Source organism: Arachis stenosperma, chromosome 4 (genome assembly GCF_014773155.1).
Source record: "Arachis stenosperma cultivar V10309 chromosome 4, arast.V10309.gnm1.PFL2, whole genome shotgun sequence".
NCBI classification, from domain to species: Eukaryota; Viridiplantae; Streptophyta; class Magnoliopsida; order Fabales; family Fabaceae; genus Arachis; species Arachis stenosperma.
The window spans coordinates 71,597,071-71,617,606 of NC_080380.1; the positions used below are offsets into that span (position 1 = coordinate 71,597,071).

The window sequence follows — 20,536 nt, forward strand, 5'->3', positions numbered from 1 at the left end:
CCTTTTTCAGCCTGAATCAGATTCTTTTACTCAGCTCCCTCAATTTCAGCCAGAAAATACCTGAAATCACAGAAAAACATACAAACTCATAGTAAAGTCCAGAAATATGAATTTTGCCTAAAAACTAATAAAAATATACTAAAAATTAACTAAAATATACTAAAATCTATATGAAATTACCCCTAAAAAGCGTATAAAATATCCGCTCATCAAGGGTGCTTGAGGTTGTAAAAAAATAGGGGTTAAAAGAAAGAGAAGTCAAAACAAGTTTTTTCTCCAACACTAAACTTAGGACTTGATTGTCCCAATCAAGAAAAAAAGTAGGGGATGAGAGATAGTAGAAGATGAGAAGAGAAGTGATGGTGAGGGGTGTGGAGATTGTTGAAGTGGGAGAGGATATTGGGGTGAAGCTTTTATAATGGGTGGATGGTGTGGTTAAAAGGGTGGGAAACAAAAAGGGTTAAATGTTTTCCCACTTTGGGAAGCGGCGCCTAGCGTGGGAAGAGGCGCCAACTCTTTTCTCACAGTGTCTTCTGCGTGTGTCGAGTTCCAAAGTGCAAGTACACTTTGACTTCCTTATTTTGTGAGTTGTTTACCATGTGGGCCCCATCCTCTCTCCTGAAATTAAAACTGAACCCATTAGTAATGACAAAAGAACCCCTTCCCGTTCCTTCTAATCAAGAATGAATTGGATTGCAACTGATGGGTGTCCCTTGGGACACCAAACTTAATTCTTTGGCATCTTAATAAATTGGTTTCATCATTGTGTATTTAATGTGTTCATAAGAGTGGAATAACATCAAACTTTTCATTTTCTTTTGATTTCACTTCCTTTGAACTCATTAAACCACGTTCATGTCTTTACCCAAAGCATTAAGTGCTTTCAAATTGGGTGAGTTGGGCTGCTATGTGATCCTTGGTGGTGGCCACACCAAACTTAATCTCTGGGCTTACTCTTCAAAATCAAACTATTTATTGTTTGTAAGCCTAGATTAAGTGGTGAGAGGCCACACCAAACTTAGCACTTTAGCTAGTTCTCAGTTCATTCACTCATCATTAGTTACGCATTCATCAAGTTGCAATTCCCAAATAGAAAGAAATAAGAGAGCATAAAGAAAATCTAGCTATCAAAGCTAATATCAAACTTTCTATTCTACAATTGTAAACTGATCCAAATTACTGAAAAATAAACTATCTAATGCAACAGAATTTAAACTACTTCTAAGAAAAGCAACTAAATCAGAAAGGATAAAGTGTTGGGGTGCCTCTCAACTAGCGCTTCTTTATTGTCTTTAGCTTGACATTCCTTCATCTTTAGCTGAGCTTGTAGCTCACTCTCTGCTCTTCCAAGGAGCCTCCCAAGTAGTGCTTGTGTCTATGGCCATTGAAAGAAAAGGTTCTCTGAGTTTTGTTCTCCATGAGCTCCACATGACCATAGGGAAACACCTTGAGTATGGTGAAAGGTCCTGACCATCGAGACTTAAGTTTTCCAGGGAAGAACTTGAGTCTTGAGTTGTAGAGTAACACCTTCTGTCCTTCAGTGAACTCCCTTCTTGCTATCTTTTGGTCATGCCACCTTTTTGTGTTCTCTTTGTAGATTTTTGCATTCTCATATGCTTGATTTCTAAACTCTTCCAGCTCATTGAGTTGTATTAATCTCTTTTCTCCAACAGCTTGCTCATCAAAATTCAGTAGTTTTAGAGCCCAGAAGGCTCTGTGCTCCAGTTCAAATGGCAAGTGGCAAGCCTTGCCAAATACCAGTTGGTATGGTGACATCCCAATGGGGGTCTTGAAGGCTGTCCTGTTGGCCCATAGAGCATCATCTAGCTTCTTAGACCAGTCCTTTACTGAGCTTCTAACAGTTTTTTCAAAGATTCGTTTTAGCTCTCTGTTGGAGATCTCGGCTTACCCGTTGGTCTGTGGGTGGTATGGAGTTGCCACTTTGTGCTTTACTCCATATCTGAGAAGCAGTGTCTCGAGTTGTTTGTTGCAGAAGTGTGTCCCTCCATCACTAATGAGAGCTCTGGGAACTACAAATCTGCTGAAGATGTTCCTTCTCAAGAACCTTATCACAACCTTGTTGTCATTTGTTGCAGTGGCTATGGCTTTTACCCACCTCGAAACATAATCAACAGCCACTAATATGTAGCTATTTGAGTAGGAGGTTGGGAAGGGTCCCATGAAATCAATTCCCCATACATCAAATAGCTCCAGCTCTAGTATGTATTGTTGTGGCATCTCATTCCTCTTGGTTAGATTACCAGCTCTTTGACATTCATCACACCTTGACACCATTTCCTTGGCATCCTTAAACGTTGTTGGCCAGTAAAATCCGGATTGAAGCACTTTTGCTGCTGTCCTTTCTCCACTGAAGTGACCTCCATATGCTAACCCATGGCACTGCCATAACACTTCCTGCCCTTCTCATGGGATATACACCTTCTTAGGACTCCATCAGTACACTTTTTGAACAAATAGGGGTCATCCCATATGTAGTGTTTGGCGACCTTGATTAGCTTCCTCCTCATGTGCTTATTGATGTTAGTTGGTAGCTCCCCAAAAGCCTTGAAGTTAGCTATGTCTGCAAACCAAGGGGCTACTCGAATCATCATCAATTGTTCATCAAGAAAGCTTTCATTTACTACTACTTGCTGCATTTCTTCTTCTTGTGGGATCCTTGAGAGGTGGTCAGCTACCTTGTTCTCTGCTCCGTTCCTATTGATGAGCAGATAATTTATACGCTTTTTGGCATTGTTTTTAGTATATTTTTAGTATATTTTAGTTAGTTTTTATTATATTTTTATTAGTTTTTAGTTAAAATTCACTTTTCTGAACTTTACTATGAGTTTGTGTGTTTTTCTGTGATTTCAGGTATTTTCTGGCTGAAATTGAGGGTCCTGAGCAAAAATCTGATTCAGAGGCTGAAAAGGACTGCAGATGCTGTTGGATTCTGACCTCCCTGCACTCAAAGTGGATTTTCTGGAGCTACAGAAGCCCAATTGGCGCGCTCTCAATGGCGTTGGAAAGTAGACATCCTGGGCTTTCCAGAAATGTATAATAGTCCATACTTTGCCCGAGATTTGATGGCCCAAACCGGCGTTGCAAATCAGCTTCAGAATTCCCAACGTTTAACGCCGGAACTGGCATAAAAATTGGAGTTAAACGCCCAAACTGGCATAAAAGCTGGCGTTTAACTCCAGAAAAAGTCTCTACACATGAAAGCTCCAATGCTCAGCCCAAGCACACACTAAGTGGACCCCGGAAGTGGATTTTTACGTCATTTACTCATTTATGTATACCCTAGGTTACTAGTTCACTATTAATAGGATCTTTTGACATTGTATCTAGACCTCATGACACTTTACACGCTTCTCATTGTATCTTCTACAGCATTGGGAAATTCTGGCCAATCCTGAAACAAAAGTGGGAAGGAACATGGTTCAGGAATTCTATGCTAATCTATGACAGACAGAAAGGCAAAGAATCATTGGAGCGGCTCTCTTTGACCATAAGACCGTAGTCAGAGGAAAGATCATTCATACCAATGCTGACAAGATCAGGGAGATATTCAAGATTCCTCAACTGAAGGATGACCCAGACTCCTTTAATAGGAGAATGATGAGGATCAATAAAGGATTGGACAAGATCTTGGAAGATATATGCGTCCCTGGAGCCAAGTGGACTACCAGTACAACTGGCAACCCAGTTCAACTCAAAAGAGAAGATCTAAAACCAGTAGCTAGAGGCTGGCTGGATTTTATTAGTCGTTCCATATTACCCACCAGCAACCGTTCTGAAGTTACCATCAAAAGAGCTGTCATGATTCACTGCATCATGCTAGGAAAAGAAGTGGAAGTCCATCAGATGATCTCATGTGAGCTATACAAAATTGCAAACAAGAATTATACGGACGCCAAATTGGCTTATCCAAGCCTAATTTCTATGCTTTGCAAAGATGCTGGAGTGAAGATGGGAATAACTGAATATATCCTAATTGAAAAGCCCATTACTGGAATATCAATGGTCAGACAACAGCAACAAGATGATTCAACCAAGAGGAGAGCACAAGAAGCCCTCCCAGAACTGCCCCAATTCGAATATTGGGAACATCTTGAGGCTTCTATTTCCAGATTGCAAGAAGCTATGGATCAAATAAAGGAAGAGCAGAATAATCAAAGTAGCATGATTTGCAAACTGCTCAAGGAACAGGAGGAGCAAGGGCGTGATCTAAGGGAGCTGAAACGCCAAAAATTAATCCCTGAAAAGTGCTCCATGGATTAAAAGAACATCTACTACTCAAAACAACAGGTTGCTGAGTTCCAATTTTCCTGCTTTAATTTAGTAATAGCGTTTTTATTTTATTTTATTGAAATTCACCTTAGGAGATATTTAGTAGTAATTAGTATGTCTATTTTGATTTTATTTCCAATTAAGCTATAGTTTATTTTTCTCATCATCATCAGGCATGAATAAAGTAGTAGATTTTATTTTAGAATAAAGAAGTAATCTATATTTTTCGAGTTCTTAATAATAAAATTTATAATTAATTATATGTGGTGGCAATACTTTTTGTTCTCTGAATGAATGCTTGAACAGTGCATAATATGTACTTTGAATTTGATGAATATTGGCTCCTGAAAGGATGAGGAACACGAAAAATATCATTGATGATCTGAAAAATCATGAAATTGATTCTTGAAGCAAGAAAAAGCAGTTCAAAAAAAAAAAAAAAAAACACAATATTCACAAGCCATGGGCACTAGCCAAGAGTAAAAAGGATCCAAGGCTTTGAGCATCTATGGATAGGAGGGCCCAAGGAAATAAAATCCAGGCCTAAGCGGCTAAATCAAGCTGTCCCTAACCATGTGCTTGTGTCATGAAGGTCCAAGTGAAAAGCTTGAGACTGAGTGGTTAAAGTCGTGATCCAAAGCAAAAGAGTGTGCTTAAGAGCTCTGGACACCACTAATTGGGGACTCTAGCAAAGCTGAGTCACAATCTGAAAAGGTTCACCCAGTTATGTGTCTGTGGCATTTTTTGTATCCGGTGGTAATACTGGAAAACAAAGTGCTTAGGGCCACAGCCAAGACTCATAAAATAACTGTGTTCAAGAATCAACATACTACACTAGGAGAGTCAATGATACTATCTGAATTCTGAGTTCCTAAGGATGCCAATCATTCTGAAATTTAAAAGATACAGGGAGATGCCAAAACTGTTCAGAAACAAGAAGCTACAAGCCCCGCTCATCTAATAAGAATCTAAGCTTCATTTAAAACTCTAAAATATTATTACTTCTTTATTTCTGTTAAAACCTATTTTATTTATCTAGTTGCTTGAGGACAAGCAACAGTTTAAGTTTGGTGTTGTGATGAGCGGATATTTTGTACGCTTTTTGGGGGTAATTTCATGTAGATTTTAGCATGTTTCAGTTAGTTTTTAGTAAAATAATATTAGTTTTTAGGTAAAAATCATATTTCTGGACTTTACTATGAGTTTGTGTGTTTTTCTGTGATTTCAGGTATTTTCTGGCTGAAATTGAGGGAGCTGAGCAAAAATCTGACTTAGGCTGAAAAAGGACTGCTGATGCTGTTGGATCCTGACCTCCCTACACTCGAAATGGATTTTCTGGAGCTACAGGAGTCCAATTGACGCGCTCTCAACGGCGTTGGAAAGTAGACATCCAGGGCTTTCCAGCAATATATAATAGTCCATACTTTGCGCAAGGATAGACGACGTAACTTGGCGTTAAACGCCAAGTTCATGCTGCTGTCTGGAGTTAAACGCCAGAAAAACGTCATGATCCGGAGTTGAACGCCCAAAACACGTCATAACCTGGAGTTTGACGCCAAGAAAGGCCTTTACACGTGGAAAGCTTTAGTCTCAGCCCCAGCACACACCAAGTGGGCCCCAGAAGTGGATTTCTGCACCAATTATCTTAGTTTATTCATTTTCTGTAAACCTAGGTTACTAGTTTACTATTTAAACAACTTTTACAGACTTATCTTGTACCTCATGACATTTTTACAAATCTGAATTACATACTTTTGATGGCATGAGTCTCTAAACTCCATTGTTGGGGGTGAGGAGCTCTGCAGCGTCTCGATGATTTAATACAATTCCTTTGTTTTCCATTCAAACACGCTTGTTCTTATCTAAGATGTTTATTCGCGCTTAATTGTGAAGAAGGTGATGATCCGTGACACTCATCACCTTCCTCAATCCATGAATGTGTGCCTGACAACCACCTCCGTTCTACATCAGAATGAATGAATATCTCTTAGATTCCCCAACAGAATCTTCGTGGTATAAGCTAGATAGATGGCGGCATTCATGAGAATCCGGAAAGTCTAAACCTTGTCTGTGGTATTCCGAGTAGGATTCCAGGATTGAATGACTGTGACGTGCTTCAAACTTGCAACCTGCTGGGCGTTAGTGACAGACGCAAAAGAGGGATTCTATTCCAGTAGGAAGCGGGAACCAACCGGTGATTGGCCGTACTGTGACAGAGTGCGTGAGCATTAGCTTTCACTGCGAGGATGGGAAGTAGCCATTGACAACGGTGACACCCTACATAGAGCTTGCCATGGATAGACCTTGCGTGTGAGAAGAGGATCTCAAGGAAGAGTTGAAGTTCAGAGAACAAAGCATCTCCAAAACTTCAACATATTCTCCATTACTGCACAACAAGTAATGCTAGTATTCTTTGTTATTCTAATATATTCCACAATCCTTTATAAACAAATAACTCTATTGTTCAAGTAATCCAAACAATTTTGTGACATCCTAACTGAGACAAATAAAATAAACATTGATTGCTTCAAGCCAATAATCTCCGTGGGATCGACCCTTACTCACGTAAGGTATTACTTGGACGACCCAGTGCACTTGCTGGTTAGTTGTGCGAATCACAAATTCGTGCGCCAGCTATAAAAGCTATGCAGCATCCAGACACATCAAATGACTGTATGGGCGTTGACATTATTGACTCTTTTGTGGAAGAGATCAATATGACTGAGAGTCTCGAATCAGAGCTAGAGGACATCTTTAAAGATGTTCAGCCTGATTTGGAGGAATCAGAGAGAATAATAGAACCTCTGAAAATCCCTCAGGAAGAGGAGAAACCTCCCAAACCCGAGCTCAAACCATCACCACCATCCCTGAAATATGTATTTCTGGGAGAAGGTGATACCTTTCCTGTAATCATAAGCTCTGCTTTAAATCCATAGGAAGAGGAAGCACTGATTCAAGTGCTAAGGACACACAAGACAGCTCTTGGGTGGTCCATAAGTGATCTTAAGGGCATTAGCCCAACAAGATGCATGCACAAGATCCTATTGGAGGATAATGCCAAACCAGTGGTCCAACCACAAAGGCGGCTAAATCCAGCCATGAAGGAGGTAGTGCAGAAAGAGGTCACTAAATTACTAGAGGCTGGGATTATTTATCCTATTTCTGATAGCCCCTGGGTGAGCCGTGTCCAAGTTGTCCCCAAGAAGGGGGGCATGACAGTAGTTCATAATGAAAAAAATGAACTGGTTCCTACAAGAACAGTCACAGGGTGGCGTATGTGTATTGACTATAGAAGGCTCAATACAGCCACCAGAAAGGATCACTTTCCTTTACCATTCATAGACCAAATGCTAGAAAGACTAGCTGGTCATGATTATTACTGCTTTTTGGATGGCTATTCAGGTTACAACCAAATTGCAGTGGATCCTCAAGACCAAGAGAAAACAGCATTTACTTGCCCTTCTGGCGTGTTTGCTTACAGGAGGATGCCTTTTGGTCTGTGTAATGCTCCTGCAACCTTTTAGAGATGCATGCTATCCATCTTCTCTGATATGGTGGAGAAATTCCTGGAAGTCTTCATGGATGACTTCTCAGTATATGGAGACTCATTCAGCTCCTGTCTTAACCACCTAGCACTTGTCCTGAAAAGGTGCCAAGAGACTAACCTGGTTTTAAACTGGGAGAAATGTCACTTTATGGTGACTGAAGGAATTGTCCTTGGACACAAAATTTCAAGCAAAGGAATAGAGGTGGATAAGGCAAAGGTAGAGGTAATTGAAAAATTACCACCACCTGCCAATGTTAAGGCAATCAGAAGCTTTCTGGGGCATGCAGGATTCTACAGAAGGTTTATAAAGGATTTTTCGAAAATTGCAAAACCTTTGAGCAACCTGCTAGCTGCGGACACACCATTTATGTTTGACACACAGTGTCTGCAGGCATTTGAGACCCTGAAAGCCAAGCTGGTCACAGCACTAGTTATCTCTGCACCAGACTGGACATTGCCATTCGAACTAATGTGTGATGCCAGTGACCATGCCATTGGTGCAGTGTTGGGACAGAGGCATGACAAGCTTCTGCACGTCATTTATTATGCCAGCTGTGTTCTAAATGATGCACAGAAGAATTACACAACCACAGAAAAAGAGTTACTTGAAGTGGTCTATGCCATTGACAAGTTTAGATCCTATCTAGTGGGATCCAAAGTGGTTGTGTACACTGACCATGCTGCTCTTAAATACTTACTCACAAAGCAGGATTCAAAACCCAGGCTAATAAGATGGGTGTTGCTTCTGCAAGAGTTTGATATAGAAATAAGAGACAGAAAAGGGACAGAGAACCAAGTAGCTGATCATCTGTCCCGAATAGAACCAGTAGCTGGGACGTCCCTCCCTTCTACTGAGATCTCTGAGACTTTCCCAGATGAGCAACTCTTTGCCATTCAGGAAGCTCCATGGTTTGCAGACATTGCAAACTACAAAGCTGTGAGGTTCATACCCCAGGAGTACAGCAGAGTGCAAAGAAAGAAATTAATTTCAGATGCCAAGTACTACCTATGGGATGAGCCATATCTCTTTAAGAGATGTGCAGACAGAATGATCCGCAGATGTGTACCCAGAGAAGAAGCACAAAGGATCCTGTGGCATTGCCATGGATCACAGTATGGGGGACATTTCGGAAGTGAGCGAACAGCCACTAAGGTCCTCCAATGTGGCTTCTACTGGCCTACTCTCTATAGAGATGCCCGGGAGTTTGTGCGTAACTGTGACAGTTGCCAAAGAGCCTGTAACCTGCCTCATGGATACGCCATGCCTCAACAAGGGATCCTAGAGATTGAATTGTTTGATGTATGGGGAATTGACTTTATGGGTCCATTCCCACCATCATACTCAAACACTTACATTCTGGTGGCAGTGGACTATGTATCCAAATGGGTAGAAGCAATTGTTACACCCACTAATGATACTAAGACCATGCTGAAATTCCTCCAGAAACACATCTTCAGCAAGTTTGGTGTTCCCAGAGTACTAATCAGTGATGGGGGTACTCATTTCTGCAATAAATAGCTGTACTCTGCTATGGTCCGATATGAAATTAGCCACAAAGTGGCAACCCCGTATCATCCACAGACAAATGGGCAAGCTGAAGTCTCTAACAGAGAGCTAAAAAGAATCCTAGAACGGACTGTAATTGCCCGTAGAAAGGATTGGGCAAAGAGCTTGGATGATGCTCTGTGGGCATACAGAACAGCATTCAAGACTCCAATAGGAACCTCTCCATACCAACTTGTGTATGGCAAGGCCTGTCATCTGCCCGTGGAACTGGAACATAAAGCCTACTGGGCAACCAGATTCCTAAACCTGGATGCTAAGTTAGCTGGTGAAAAAAGATTGCTCCAGCTAAATGAGCTAGATGAATTTAGACTCAGTGCCTTTGAAAATGCTAAAATTTATAAGAAAAAGGCAAAGAAGTGGCATGACAAGAAGTTGTCATCCAGAGTCTTAGAGCCAGGACAAAAAGTTCTGCTCTTCAACTCTAGGCTCAGATTGTTCCCAGGAAAACTTAAATCCCACTGGAGGGGTCCGTATGTGATTACAGGAGTATCACTATATGGATATGTTGAGCTTCAGGATACTGATTCTGACAAGAAGTTCATTGTTAATGGACAGAGGATTAAGCATTATCTTGAAAGCAATTTTGAGCAAGAATGCTCAAAACTGAGACAATAAAGAAGCGCTTGCTGGGAGGCAACCCAGTGATTAGCAGGTTATCTGTTTTGTTTAATCAAGGTTCAATCCATATTCTCAAAGGGCAAATATCAAAATTGAAGGAATTCACAGAGTTACAGAAGAATTCAGTACAAAAAGCAGAGAAAAAGAGCTTGCTGGCAAAAAAATGCCAGTAAAGGGAATTTTGGGCGTTAAACGCCAGAATGGGCACCATTCTGGGCGTTTAACGCCAGTAAAGGTGTCATTTTGGGCGTTAAACGCCAGAATGGGCTCCATTCTGGGCGTTTAACGCCAGGTGTGTAGCATCCTGGGCGTTTAGCAAAACGCCCAGTGATGAAGGGAATTCTGGTGTTTAACGCTAGCCAGGGTATCTGGCTGGGCGTTAAACGCCCACAATGGCCAACAATTGGGCGTTAAACGCCAGAATGGATGCCATTCTGGGCGTTTAACGCCAGAAAGGTGGGGGACAGAGATTTTGCTTTCTGATTAAAATTTTTTCAAACTTTCCTTTTTTGATCCATAATTTTCTACATAAACGCATTTCAAACTTTCATCATCCACCTTCAAATTTTCAAAAAATTAAAATCATTCTTCAAATCTCTCTCAAATCCTTCCCAAATCTTCTTAAAAAACTCAAATATTTCTCAAATTCTTTCCATATCTTCTCAAATCTCCTTCAAAATTTTCGAAATCTCTCCCCCTCCCTTATAAATACATGTTCGGCCACCCCTTTTCTCCCCACCATTCGAATTTGCTCTCCTCCTCTCTCCCCTCTTTTCTTTCTTTTGCTTGAGGGCAAGCAAACCTCTAAGTTTGGTGTGCTTTTCCATGATCACTAAGCCAAGATTCATCAAGATCATGGCTCCTAAGGGAAAACAAACCAATTTAAGAGGCAAGAAAGAGAATAATCCAAAGAGTCTTTGGAATCAAGAGAAGTTCTTAACCAAAGAACATGAAGACCATTATCACAAAATAATGGGTCTGAGGTCAGTGATCCCGGAAGTCAAATTCGATCTAAAAGAAGATGAATATCCGGGGATCCAAGAGCAAATTCGAAACAGAGGATGGGAAGTTCTAACCAATCCTGAGATAAAGGTTGGAAGAAATATGGTTCAGGAATTCTACTCAAATCTGTGGCTGACAGATAAGCAGAGAATGACTGGAACTGCTTTCCATACTTACAGAACCATGGTCAGAGGGAAAGTTATTTACTTCCATCTGGACAAAATAAGAGAGGTTTTCAAATTGCCTCAACTGCAAGATGATCCTGAATCCTTTAATAGGAGAATGGTGAGAGCAGATAAGGGGTTGGATCAAGTTCTAGAGGACATTTGCCTCCCTGGAACTAAGTGGATAACCAATTCAAAAGGTGTCCCAAACCAACTCAATAGGGGAGACCTCAAACCAATTGCAATAGGCTGGCTAGACTTTATTGGGCGTTCCATATTGCCCACTAGCAACCATTCTGAGGTCACTATCAAGAGAGCAGTGATGATTCATTGCATTATGCTTGGAAAAGAAGTGGAGGTTCATCATCTGATTGCTTGTGAGATCTACACAATTGCAAATAAGAATTCCACTGAAGCCAAACTGGCTTACCCAAGCTTGATCTCCTTGCTCTGTAAAGAGGCTGGGGTGAAGATGGGAGTAGATGAATTCATACCCATTGAACATCCAATCACCGAGAAGTCAATGGAAGGACAAATGCAAGACAACTCTATCAAAAAGAGGGTGCAGGAGTTCCTCCCTGAATTTCCTGAAATTGACTACTGGGCCAGCCTAGAAGCATCTATCACCAAGTTGCAAGAAACTATGGAGCAACTTAAGGAAGAACAGCAGAATCAGAACTGCATGCTCTGCAAATTGCTAAAGGAACAAGAGAAGCAGGGGCGTGAACTTCAAGAGTTGAAACGCCAAAAGCTCTCCCCTCAAGTTGAGGGAGCATCCACTTCTCAAAATCAAGGTTGTTGAGTCCTAACTCTGTGATAACCTCTATCATTAGGAGCCTATTTAAATTTTTGTTTTCTATTACTATTAGTCTTATCTTATATCTATTTTTGAGTCTTGTTCTTGATTCAGGATTAATAAAATTTAAGGTTCATATCTTAAAGCTATGAATGTCCTATGAATCCATCACCTCTCTTAAATGAAAAATGCTTTAATCACAAAAGAACAAGAAGTACAGGATTTCGAATTCATCTTTGAAACTAGTTGAATTAGTTTAATGTGGTGACAATACTTTTTATTTTCTGAATGAATGCTTGAACAGTGCATATGTCTTTTGAATTTGTTGTTTTAAGAATGTTAAAATTGTTGGCTCTTGAAAGAATGATGGAAAAGGAGAACTGTTATTGAGGATCTGAAAAATCATCAAATTGATTCTTGAAGCAAGAAAAAGCAGTGAATACAAAAAAAAAAAGAAAAAGAAAAGAAAGAGAAAAAGAAAAAGAAAGAAATAAAGTTGTGATCCAAGGCAAAAAGAGTGTGCTTAAGAACCTTAGACACCTCTAATTGGGGACTCTAGCAAATCTGAGTCACAATCTGAAAAGGTTCACTCAATTATGTGTCTGTGGCATGTATGTATCCGGTGGTAATACTGGAAGACAGAGTGCTTTGGGCCACGGCCAAGACTCATAAAGTAGCTATGTTCAAGAATCATCATACTTAACTAGGAGAATCAATAACACTATCTGAGTTCTGAGTTCCTATGGATGCCAATCATTCTAAACTTCAAAGGATAAAGTGAGATGCCAAAACTGTTCAGAAGCAAAAAGCTACTAGTCCCGCTCATCTAATTGGAGCTAAGTTTCTTTGATATTTTGGAGTCTGATGAGCGGATAATTTGTATACTTTTTGGCATTGTTTTTAGTATGTTTTTGATATCTTTTAGTTAGATTTTAGTACATTTTTATTAGTTTTTATTTAAAATTCACTTTTCTGGACTTTACTATGAGTTTGTGTGTTTTTCTGTGATTTCAGGTATTTTCTGGCTGAAATTGAGGGACCTGAGCAAAAATCTGATTCAGAGACCAAAAAGGACTGCAGATGCTGTTGGATTCTGACCTCCCTGCACTCGAAGTGGATTTTCTGGAGCTACAGAAGCCCAATTGGCGCGCTCTCAACGGCGTTGGAAAGTAGACATCCAGGGCTTTCCAGCAATATATAATAGTCCATACTTTGTCCAAGATTTGATGGCCCAAACCCGCAAAGCAATCCGGCCTCAGGAATTCCAGCGTTAAACGCCGGAACAGGAATAAAAGTTGGAGTTAAACGCCCAAACTGGCATGGGAGCTGGCGTTTAACTCCAGAAAAGTTCTCTACACGAATTCCTTGATTGCTCAGCCCAAGCACACACCAAGTGGGCCCGGAAGTGGATTTTTATGTCATTTACTCATCTTTGTACACCTAGGCTACTAGTTATCTATAAGTAGGACCTTTTACTATTGTATTTGTATCGAGACTTTGGTAGCTATCTTTGTTTTATGCTATCTTAGATCTTTGGGAGGCTGGCCATTCGGCCATGCCTAGACCCTGTTCTTATGTATTTTCAACGGTGGAGTTTCTACACACCATAGATTAAGGGTGTGGAGCTCTGCTGTACCTCGAGTATTAATGCAATTACTATTGTTCTTCCATTCAATTCCGCTTGTTCTTTTACCAAGATATCACTTGTTCTTCAACATGATGATGGTGATGATTGACGCCCATCACCACTCTCACCTATGAACAAGGTGACTGACAACCATTCTTGTTCTACAAGCATTCGAGGCTTAGTGAATATCTCTTGGATTCTTCGGAGTCTTCGTGGTATAGGCAGGACCTGATGGCAGCATTCAAGAGAATCCGGAAGGTCTAACCTTGTCTGTGGTGTTCTGAGTAGGATTCAATGACTGAATGACTGTGACGTGCTTCAAACCCTGAGGGCGGGGGCGTTAGTGATAACGCAAAAGAATCACTGGATTCTATTCCGCGCCTGATTGAGAACCGACAGATGAATTCCGCTATGCCGTGACAGGACATATGCAATCGCTTTCACTGAGAGGATGGGAGGTAGCTGCTGACAACAGTGAGACCCTATACGAGCTTGCCATGGAAAGGAGTAAGAAAGGATTGGATGAAGGCTGTAGGAAAGCAGAGAGACGGAAGGGAAGGCATCTTCATACACTTGTCTGAAGCTCATACACCAATGATATACATAAGTATCACTATCTTTATCTTCTATGTTATTTTCGTTCATCACCATATATATCTGAGTTTGCCTGACTAAGATTTACAAGATGACCATAGCTTGCTTCATTACTAACAATCTCCGTGGGATCGACCCTTACTCACGTAAGGTTTTATTACTTGGACGACCCAGTGCACTTGCTGGTTAGTTGTGCGAAGTTGTGTAATGCCATGGTATTAAGCGCACCAAGTTTTGGAGCCATTACCAGGGATTATGAGAGTTGTGAAAAAGTATAGTTCACAATTTCGCCGACCAAGTTTTTGGCGCCGTTGCGGGGATTGTTCATGTTTTGAGCAAGCTTTTGGTAACATCAGAGCCAAGATCCGGCAACAACATCAAATTTTTGGTGTTATTGCCCGGGATTGTTTAGGCTGGACAACTGACGGTTCATCTTGTTGCTTAGATTAGGTATTTTTTTTCGAAATTCTTGAAGGTGAATTCTAGAGTTTCATGATGATTTGTTGAAATCTGGCTGGCTGAGAAGCCATGTCTAATCTGATTGGACCGAGGTTTCAACTTATCACCACAAGAGCTTGTTGATTCGTATCAATCTTGCTGTTGGAGCAGTGATTTGCTAAGGCTTGGCTGACCTTGGTCATGTCTAGTGTTTTGGACCGAAGCTTTCTTTGAAAGCTTGGCTGGCTGTGAAGCCATGTCTAATTCCTGGACCGGAGCCTTAGACTAGCATTGCACTGATTCCTGGAATTCTCATTAAGAATTTTGATACTTTTTTTCACTTAATTTTCGAAAAATACAAAAAATTTGCAAAACCATAAAATCCCAAAAATATTTCTTGTTTGAGTCTAGAGTCTCATCTTAAGTTTAGTGTCAAATGCATGTTTTGTTATATTTTTCGAATCCATGCATATATTTCTTTGTTTTGATCTTTGAATTCTATTGACTTGAAGTATTTTGTGTGTCTCATATGCATTTTCATGTTGTTAGTGTCAGTAGTACACAAACTGCTAAGTTTGGTGTCTTGCATGCATTGTTAATTGATTCCTTTTGCATTTTGATTATCAAAAAATCCAAAAATATTTTTAATTTGTGTCCTTTCAAGTCAATGATACAAAGAATTGAAGATTCAAAACATGCTGCAGAGGAATTATACAGAAAAAGCTGAGCATTCAAAAATGCCCAGTGAAGAAGGCAGACTGGCGTTTAAACGCCAGCCAGGGTACCTGGTTGGGCGTTTAACGCCCAAGAGGTAGCATTTTGGGCGTTAAACGCCAGAATGTATACCATTCTGGGCGTTTAACGCCAGGATGGTGCTAGGGGGAAGATTTGTTTTCAAATCAATTTTTTCAAATTTTTCAAAATCAAATCTTTTTCAAATCAAATCTTTTCAATCAAATGTTTTCAAAATCAATTTCTTTCCTTTTAAAAGATACTTACTAACAATTAATGATTTGATTGAACATCACAAGATTGTTACCTTTTCTGTTGAGAAAGGTTTGAATGTTTCAAATCATATCTTTCTTGTTAAGCAAGTCATTCATTTTTAAAATCATATCTTTTCAAATAGTTTTCAAATCATGTCTTCTCAATCACATTTTTTTTAAATCTTTTTAACCACATCTTTTTCAAAACAGTTTTCAATCAAATCTTTTTAATTTCTAATTTCAAAATCTTTTTCAAAATCACTTGGTTTCTTTCCACTTTTATTTTCGAAAATTAATTAATGTTTTTCAAAATAACTTCAAAATTTTTCACTTGATTTTCGAAAATAACTTCCTCCTTCCCACATCCTTCTATTTATGGAGTGCCACTCCTTCTCAATGCACAATTCGAACCTTATCTAACTAAAGTTCGAATTTATCTTCTCCTTCTTCTTTCTATTTCTCTTTCCTCTGACACTTAAAGGAATCTCTATACTGTGACATAGAGGATACCACATTTTCTTGTTCCCTTCTCTTTCATATGAGCAGGAGCAAGGACAAAGGCATTCTTGTTGAAGCTGATCCTGAACCCGAAAGGACTCTGAAGAGAAAGCTAAGAGAAGCCAAAGCACAACTCTCTTTAGAGGACCTGACGAATTCTTCAAGGAAGAAAACATGGCAGCAGAAAACAACAACAATGCAAACAATGCAAGGAAGGTGCTGGGTGACTTTACTGCACCTACTCCTGATTTTATGGGAGAAGCATCTCTATCCCTGCCATTGGAGCAAACAACTTTGAGCTTAAGCCTCAATTAGTTTCTCTAATGCAACAGAATTGCAAGTTCCATGGACTTCCAATGGAAGATCCTCATCAGTTTTTAGCTGAATTCTTGCAAATCTGTGACACAGTCAAGACTAATGGGGTTAACCCTGAGGTCTATAGACTGATGCTATTCCCTTTTGCTGTAAGAGACAGGGCTAGAATATGGTTGGATTCTCAACCTAAAGAAAGCCTGGACTCTTGGGAAAAGCTAGTCAATGCCTTCTTGGCAAAATTCTTTCCACCACAAAGATGGAGTAAGCTTAGAGTGGAAGTCCAAACCTTTAGACAAAAGGATGGAGAATCCCTCTATGAAGCTTGGGAAAGATACAAACAATTAATCAGAAAATGTCCTTCTGACATGCTTTCTGAATGGAGCATCATAGGTATTTTCTATGATGGTCTCTCTGAACTATCTAAGATGTCCTTGGATAGCTCTGCAGGAGGATCTCTTCATCTGAAGAAGACGCCTACTGAAGCTCAAGAACTGATTGAAATGGTTGCAAATAACCAATTCATGTACACTTCTGAAAGAAATCCTGTGAACAATGGGACTAGTCAGAAGAAGGAGTCTTGAGATTGACACTCTGAATGCCATATTGGCTCAGAATAAGATATTGACTCAACAAGTCAATTTGATTTCTCAAAGTCTGTCTGGAATGCAAAATGCACCAAACAGTACTAAGGAAGCTTCATCTGAGGAAGAAGCTTATGATCCTGAGAACCCTTCCATGGAAGAGGTAAATTACCTAGGAGAACCCTATGGTAACACCTATAATTCTTCATGGAGAAATCACCCAAATCTTTCATGGAAGAATCACGAGAGACCTCAACAAGGTTTCAATAACAATGGTGGAAGAAACAGGTTTAACAATGGCAAGCCTTTTCCATCATCTTCTCAGCAACAGACAGAGAGCTCTAAGCAGAATAATTCTGACTTAGCAACCATGGTCTCTGATCTGATCAAAACCACTCAAAGTTTCATGACTGAAACTAGATCTTCCATTAGGAATTTGGAAGGACAAGTGGGTCAGCTGAGCAAGAAAATTACTGAACTTCCTCCAAGCACTCTCCCAAGTAACACTGAAGAAATCCAAAAGGAGAGTGCAAAGCCATAGACATGGCCGAATTCTGGGAGGAAGGAGAGGCAGTGAACGCCACTGAGGAAGACCTCAATGGGCGTGCACTGGCCTCCAGTGAGTTCCCCAATGAGGAACCATGGGAATCTGAGGCTCAAAATGAGACCATAGAGATTCCATTGGACTTACTTCTGCCATTCATGAGCTCTGATGAGTATTCTTCCTCTGAAGAGGATGAGTATGTTACTGAAGAGCAAGTTGCTAAATACCTTGGAGCAATCATGAAACTAAATGACAAGTTATTTGGAAATGAGACTTGGGAGGATGAACCTCCCTTGCTCACCAAAGAACTGGATGACTTGTCTAGGCAGAAACTACCTCAAAAGAGGCAGGATCCTGGGAAGTTTTCTATACCTTGTACCATAGGCACCATGACCTTCAAGAAGGCCTTGTGTGACTTAGGGTCAAGTGTAAACCTCATGCCCCTCTCTGTAATGGAGAAATTAGGGATCCTTGAGGTGCAAGCTGCAAGAATCTCATTAGAGATGGCAGACAATTCAAGAAAACAAGCTCATGGACTTATAGAGAATGTTTTGGTGAAGATTGAAGACCATTACATTCCTACTGATTTCATAGTCCTAGAGACTGGGAAGTGCATGGATGAATCCATCATCCTTGGCAGACCATTCCTAGCCCAGCAAAGGCTGTGATTGATGTTGATAGAGGAGAGTTGATCATTCAAGTGAATGAAGAATCCATGGTGTTTAAGACCCAAGGATATCCCTCTATCATCATGGAGAGGAAGCATGAAGAGCTTCTCTCAAAACAGAGCCAAACAGAGCCCCCACAGTCAAACTCTAAGTTTGGTGTTGGGAGGCCACAACCAAACTCTAAGTTTGGTGTTGAAACCCACATTCAAACTCTAAGTTTGGTGTTGGGAGGTTTCAACACGGTTCTGAGTGTTTCTGAGGCTCCATGGGAGTCCTCTGTCAAGCTAATGACACTAAAGAAGCGCTTGTTGGGAGGCAACCCAATGTTTTATAATTAATTATTTTCTTTTGTTATTTTATCTTTTTTGTAGGTTGATGATCATAAGAAGTCACAAAAACAATGAAAAAAGCAAAAACAAAATGAAAAACAGGAAGAAAAACAGCACACCCTGGAGGAAGATGCTGCTGGCGTTCAAACGCCAGTCAGCCTAGCACCTTTCTGGGCGTTTTAACGCCAGAAAAGGGCACCAGACTGGCGTTAAACGCCAGTAAGGGCAACAACCTGGCGTTTAAACGCCAGGAATGGGCACCAGCCCGGCGTTTAACGCCAGAAATGGCTCAAACGTGATTTTGAGCAACTTTTGGTGCAGGGATGACTTTTCCTTGACACTACAGGATCTGTGGACCCCACAGGACCCTACCATCACTCTCTCTCTTCTTCCCCATTCACCAATCACCTCAACACCTCTTCCCCAAAACCCTTCACCTATCAAATCCATCTTTCTCTTCACCACTCACATCCATCCTTCATAAAACCCCACCACCTCACCCTTCAAATTCAAACCACTTTCCTCCCAAACCCACCCTCAAATGGCCGAACCTTTACCCCCTCTCTCCTATAAATACCCTTCTTCAACCCTTCATTTTCACACAACCTAAAGACCACTTCTTCCCCCTTTGGCCGAACACACTACCCTCCCCCTCTTCCTCATTTCTTCTTCTTCTACTCCTTTCTTTCTTCTTTGCTCGAGGACGAGCAAACATTTTAAGTTTGGTGTGGTAAAAGCGTTGCTTTTTCGTTTTTCCATAACCATTATGGCACCAAAGGCCGGAGAAACCTCTAAAAAGAGGAAAGGAAAGCAAAAGCTTCCACCTCCGAGTCATGGGAGATGGATAGATTCCTCAAGGGTGCATCAGACCTTCTATGAAGTTGTGGCCTTGAAGAAGTGATCCCCGAAGTCCCCTTTTTACTCAAAAAGGGTGAATATCCGGAGATCCGCCATGAGATCCAAAGAAGAGGTGGGAAGTTCTCACCAACCCCATTCAACAAGTTGGAATCTTGATGGTTCAAGAGTTCTATGCCAATGCATGGATCACAAAGAACCATGACCAAAGTGTGAACCCGAATCCAAAGAATTATCTTACTATGGTTCGGGGGAAATACTTGGATTTTAGTCCGGAGAGTGTGAGGGTGGCGTTCAACTTGCCTATGATGCAAGGAGATGAGCATCCTTACACTAGAAGGGTCAACTTTGATCAAAGGTTGGACCAAGTCCTCACAGTCATATGTGAAGAGGGCGCACAATGGAAGCAAGATTCAAGAGGAAAGCCGGTCCAATTGAGAAGGCATGACCTCAAGCCGTGGCTAGAGGATGGTTAGAGTTCATACACGCTCAATCATTCCCACTAGCAACCGGTCCGAAGTACCATAGACCGGCCATCATGATCCATAGCATCATGATTGGAGAAGAAATAGAAGTTAATGAGCCCATCACCAAGAAAAGGATGGAATACACAAGAGACCCCTCTCATCAAGAAATCCCTGAGATTCCTCAAGGGATGAACTTTCCTCCACAAAACTATTGGGAGCAACTAAACACCTCCCTAGGAGAATTAAGTTCCAACATGGGACAACTAAGGGTGGAGCATCAAGAACACTCCATTCTCCTCCATGAAATTAGAGAAGATCAAAGAATCATGAGGGAGGAGCAACAAAGACAAGGAAGAGACATTGAGGAGCTCAAGCACTCCATAGGACCTTCAAAAGCAAGGAAGAGCCGCCATCACTAAGGTGGACCCATTCCTTGATTTCCTTGTTCTTTATTCCCTTGTTTTTCGAAATTTTTAGTGCTTTATGTTATCCATGCTTGTGTCTTATGATCATTAGTGTCTTAGTGTCTATGCCTTAAAGTTATGAATGTCCTATGAATCCATCACCTTTCTTGAATAAAAATGTGCTTAATTGAAAAAGGAAGAATTGCATGAATTTTGAATTTTATAATAGTTTAATTATTTTGATGT

General features: G+C 40.7%; 1 protein-coding gene and 1 non-coding gene across 2 annotated transcripts; both read right to left on the reverse strand.

The window, feature by feature from the left end:
• Nucleotides 1–1,314: 1,314 nt before the first annotated feature.
• Nucleotides 1,315–2,295, reverse strand: LOC130975077 (uncharacterized). Its single transcript, XM_057899908.1, has 2 exons — nt 1,910–2,295; nt 1,315–1,855 (listed from the first exon to the last, which is right to left on the reverse strand). Exons 1-2 carry the CDS (start codon nt 2,293–2,295, stop codon nt 1,315–1,317), a joined length of 927 nt encoding a protein of 308 aa, XP_057755891.1.
• A 14,410-nt stretch (nt 2,296–16,705) lies between these two features.
• LOC130978607 (small nucleolar RNA R71) lies at nt 16,706–16,813 on the reverse strand. The gene has a single exon (XR_009086229.1). It is a non-coding gene; the product is annotated as a small nucleolar RNA R71 (small nucleolar RNA).
• Nucleotides 16,814–20,536: the final 3,723 nt, after the last annotated feature.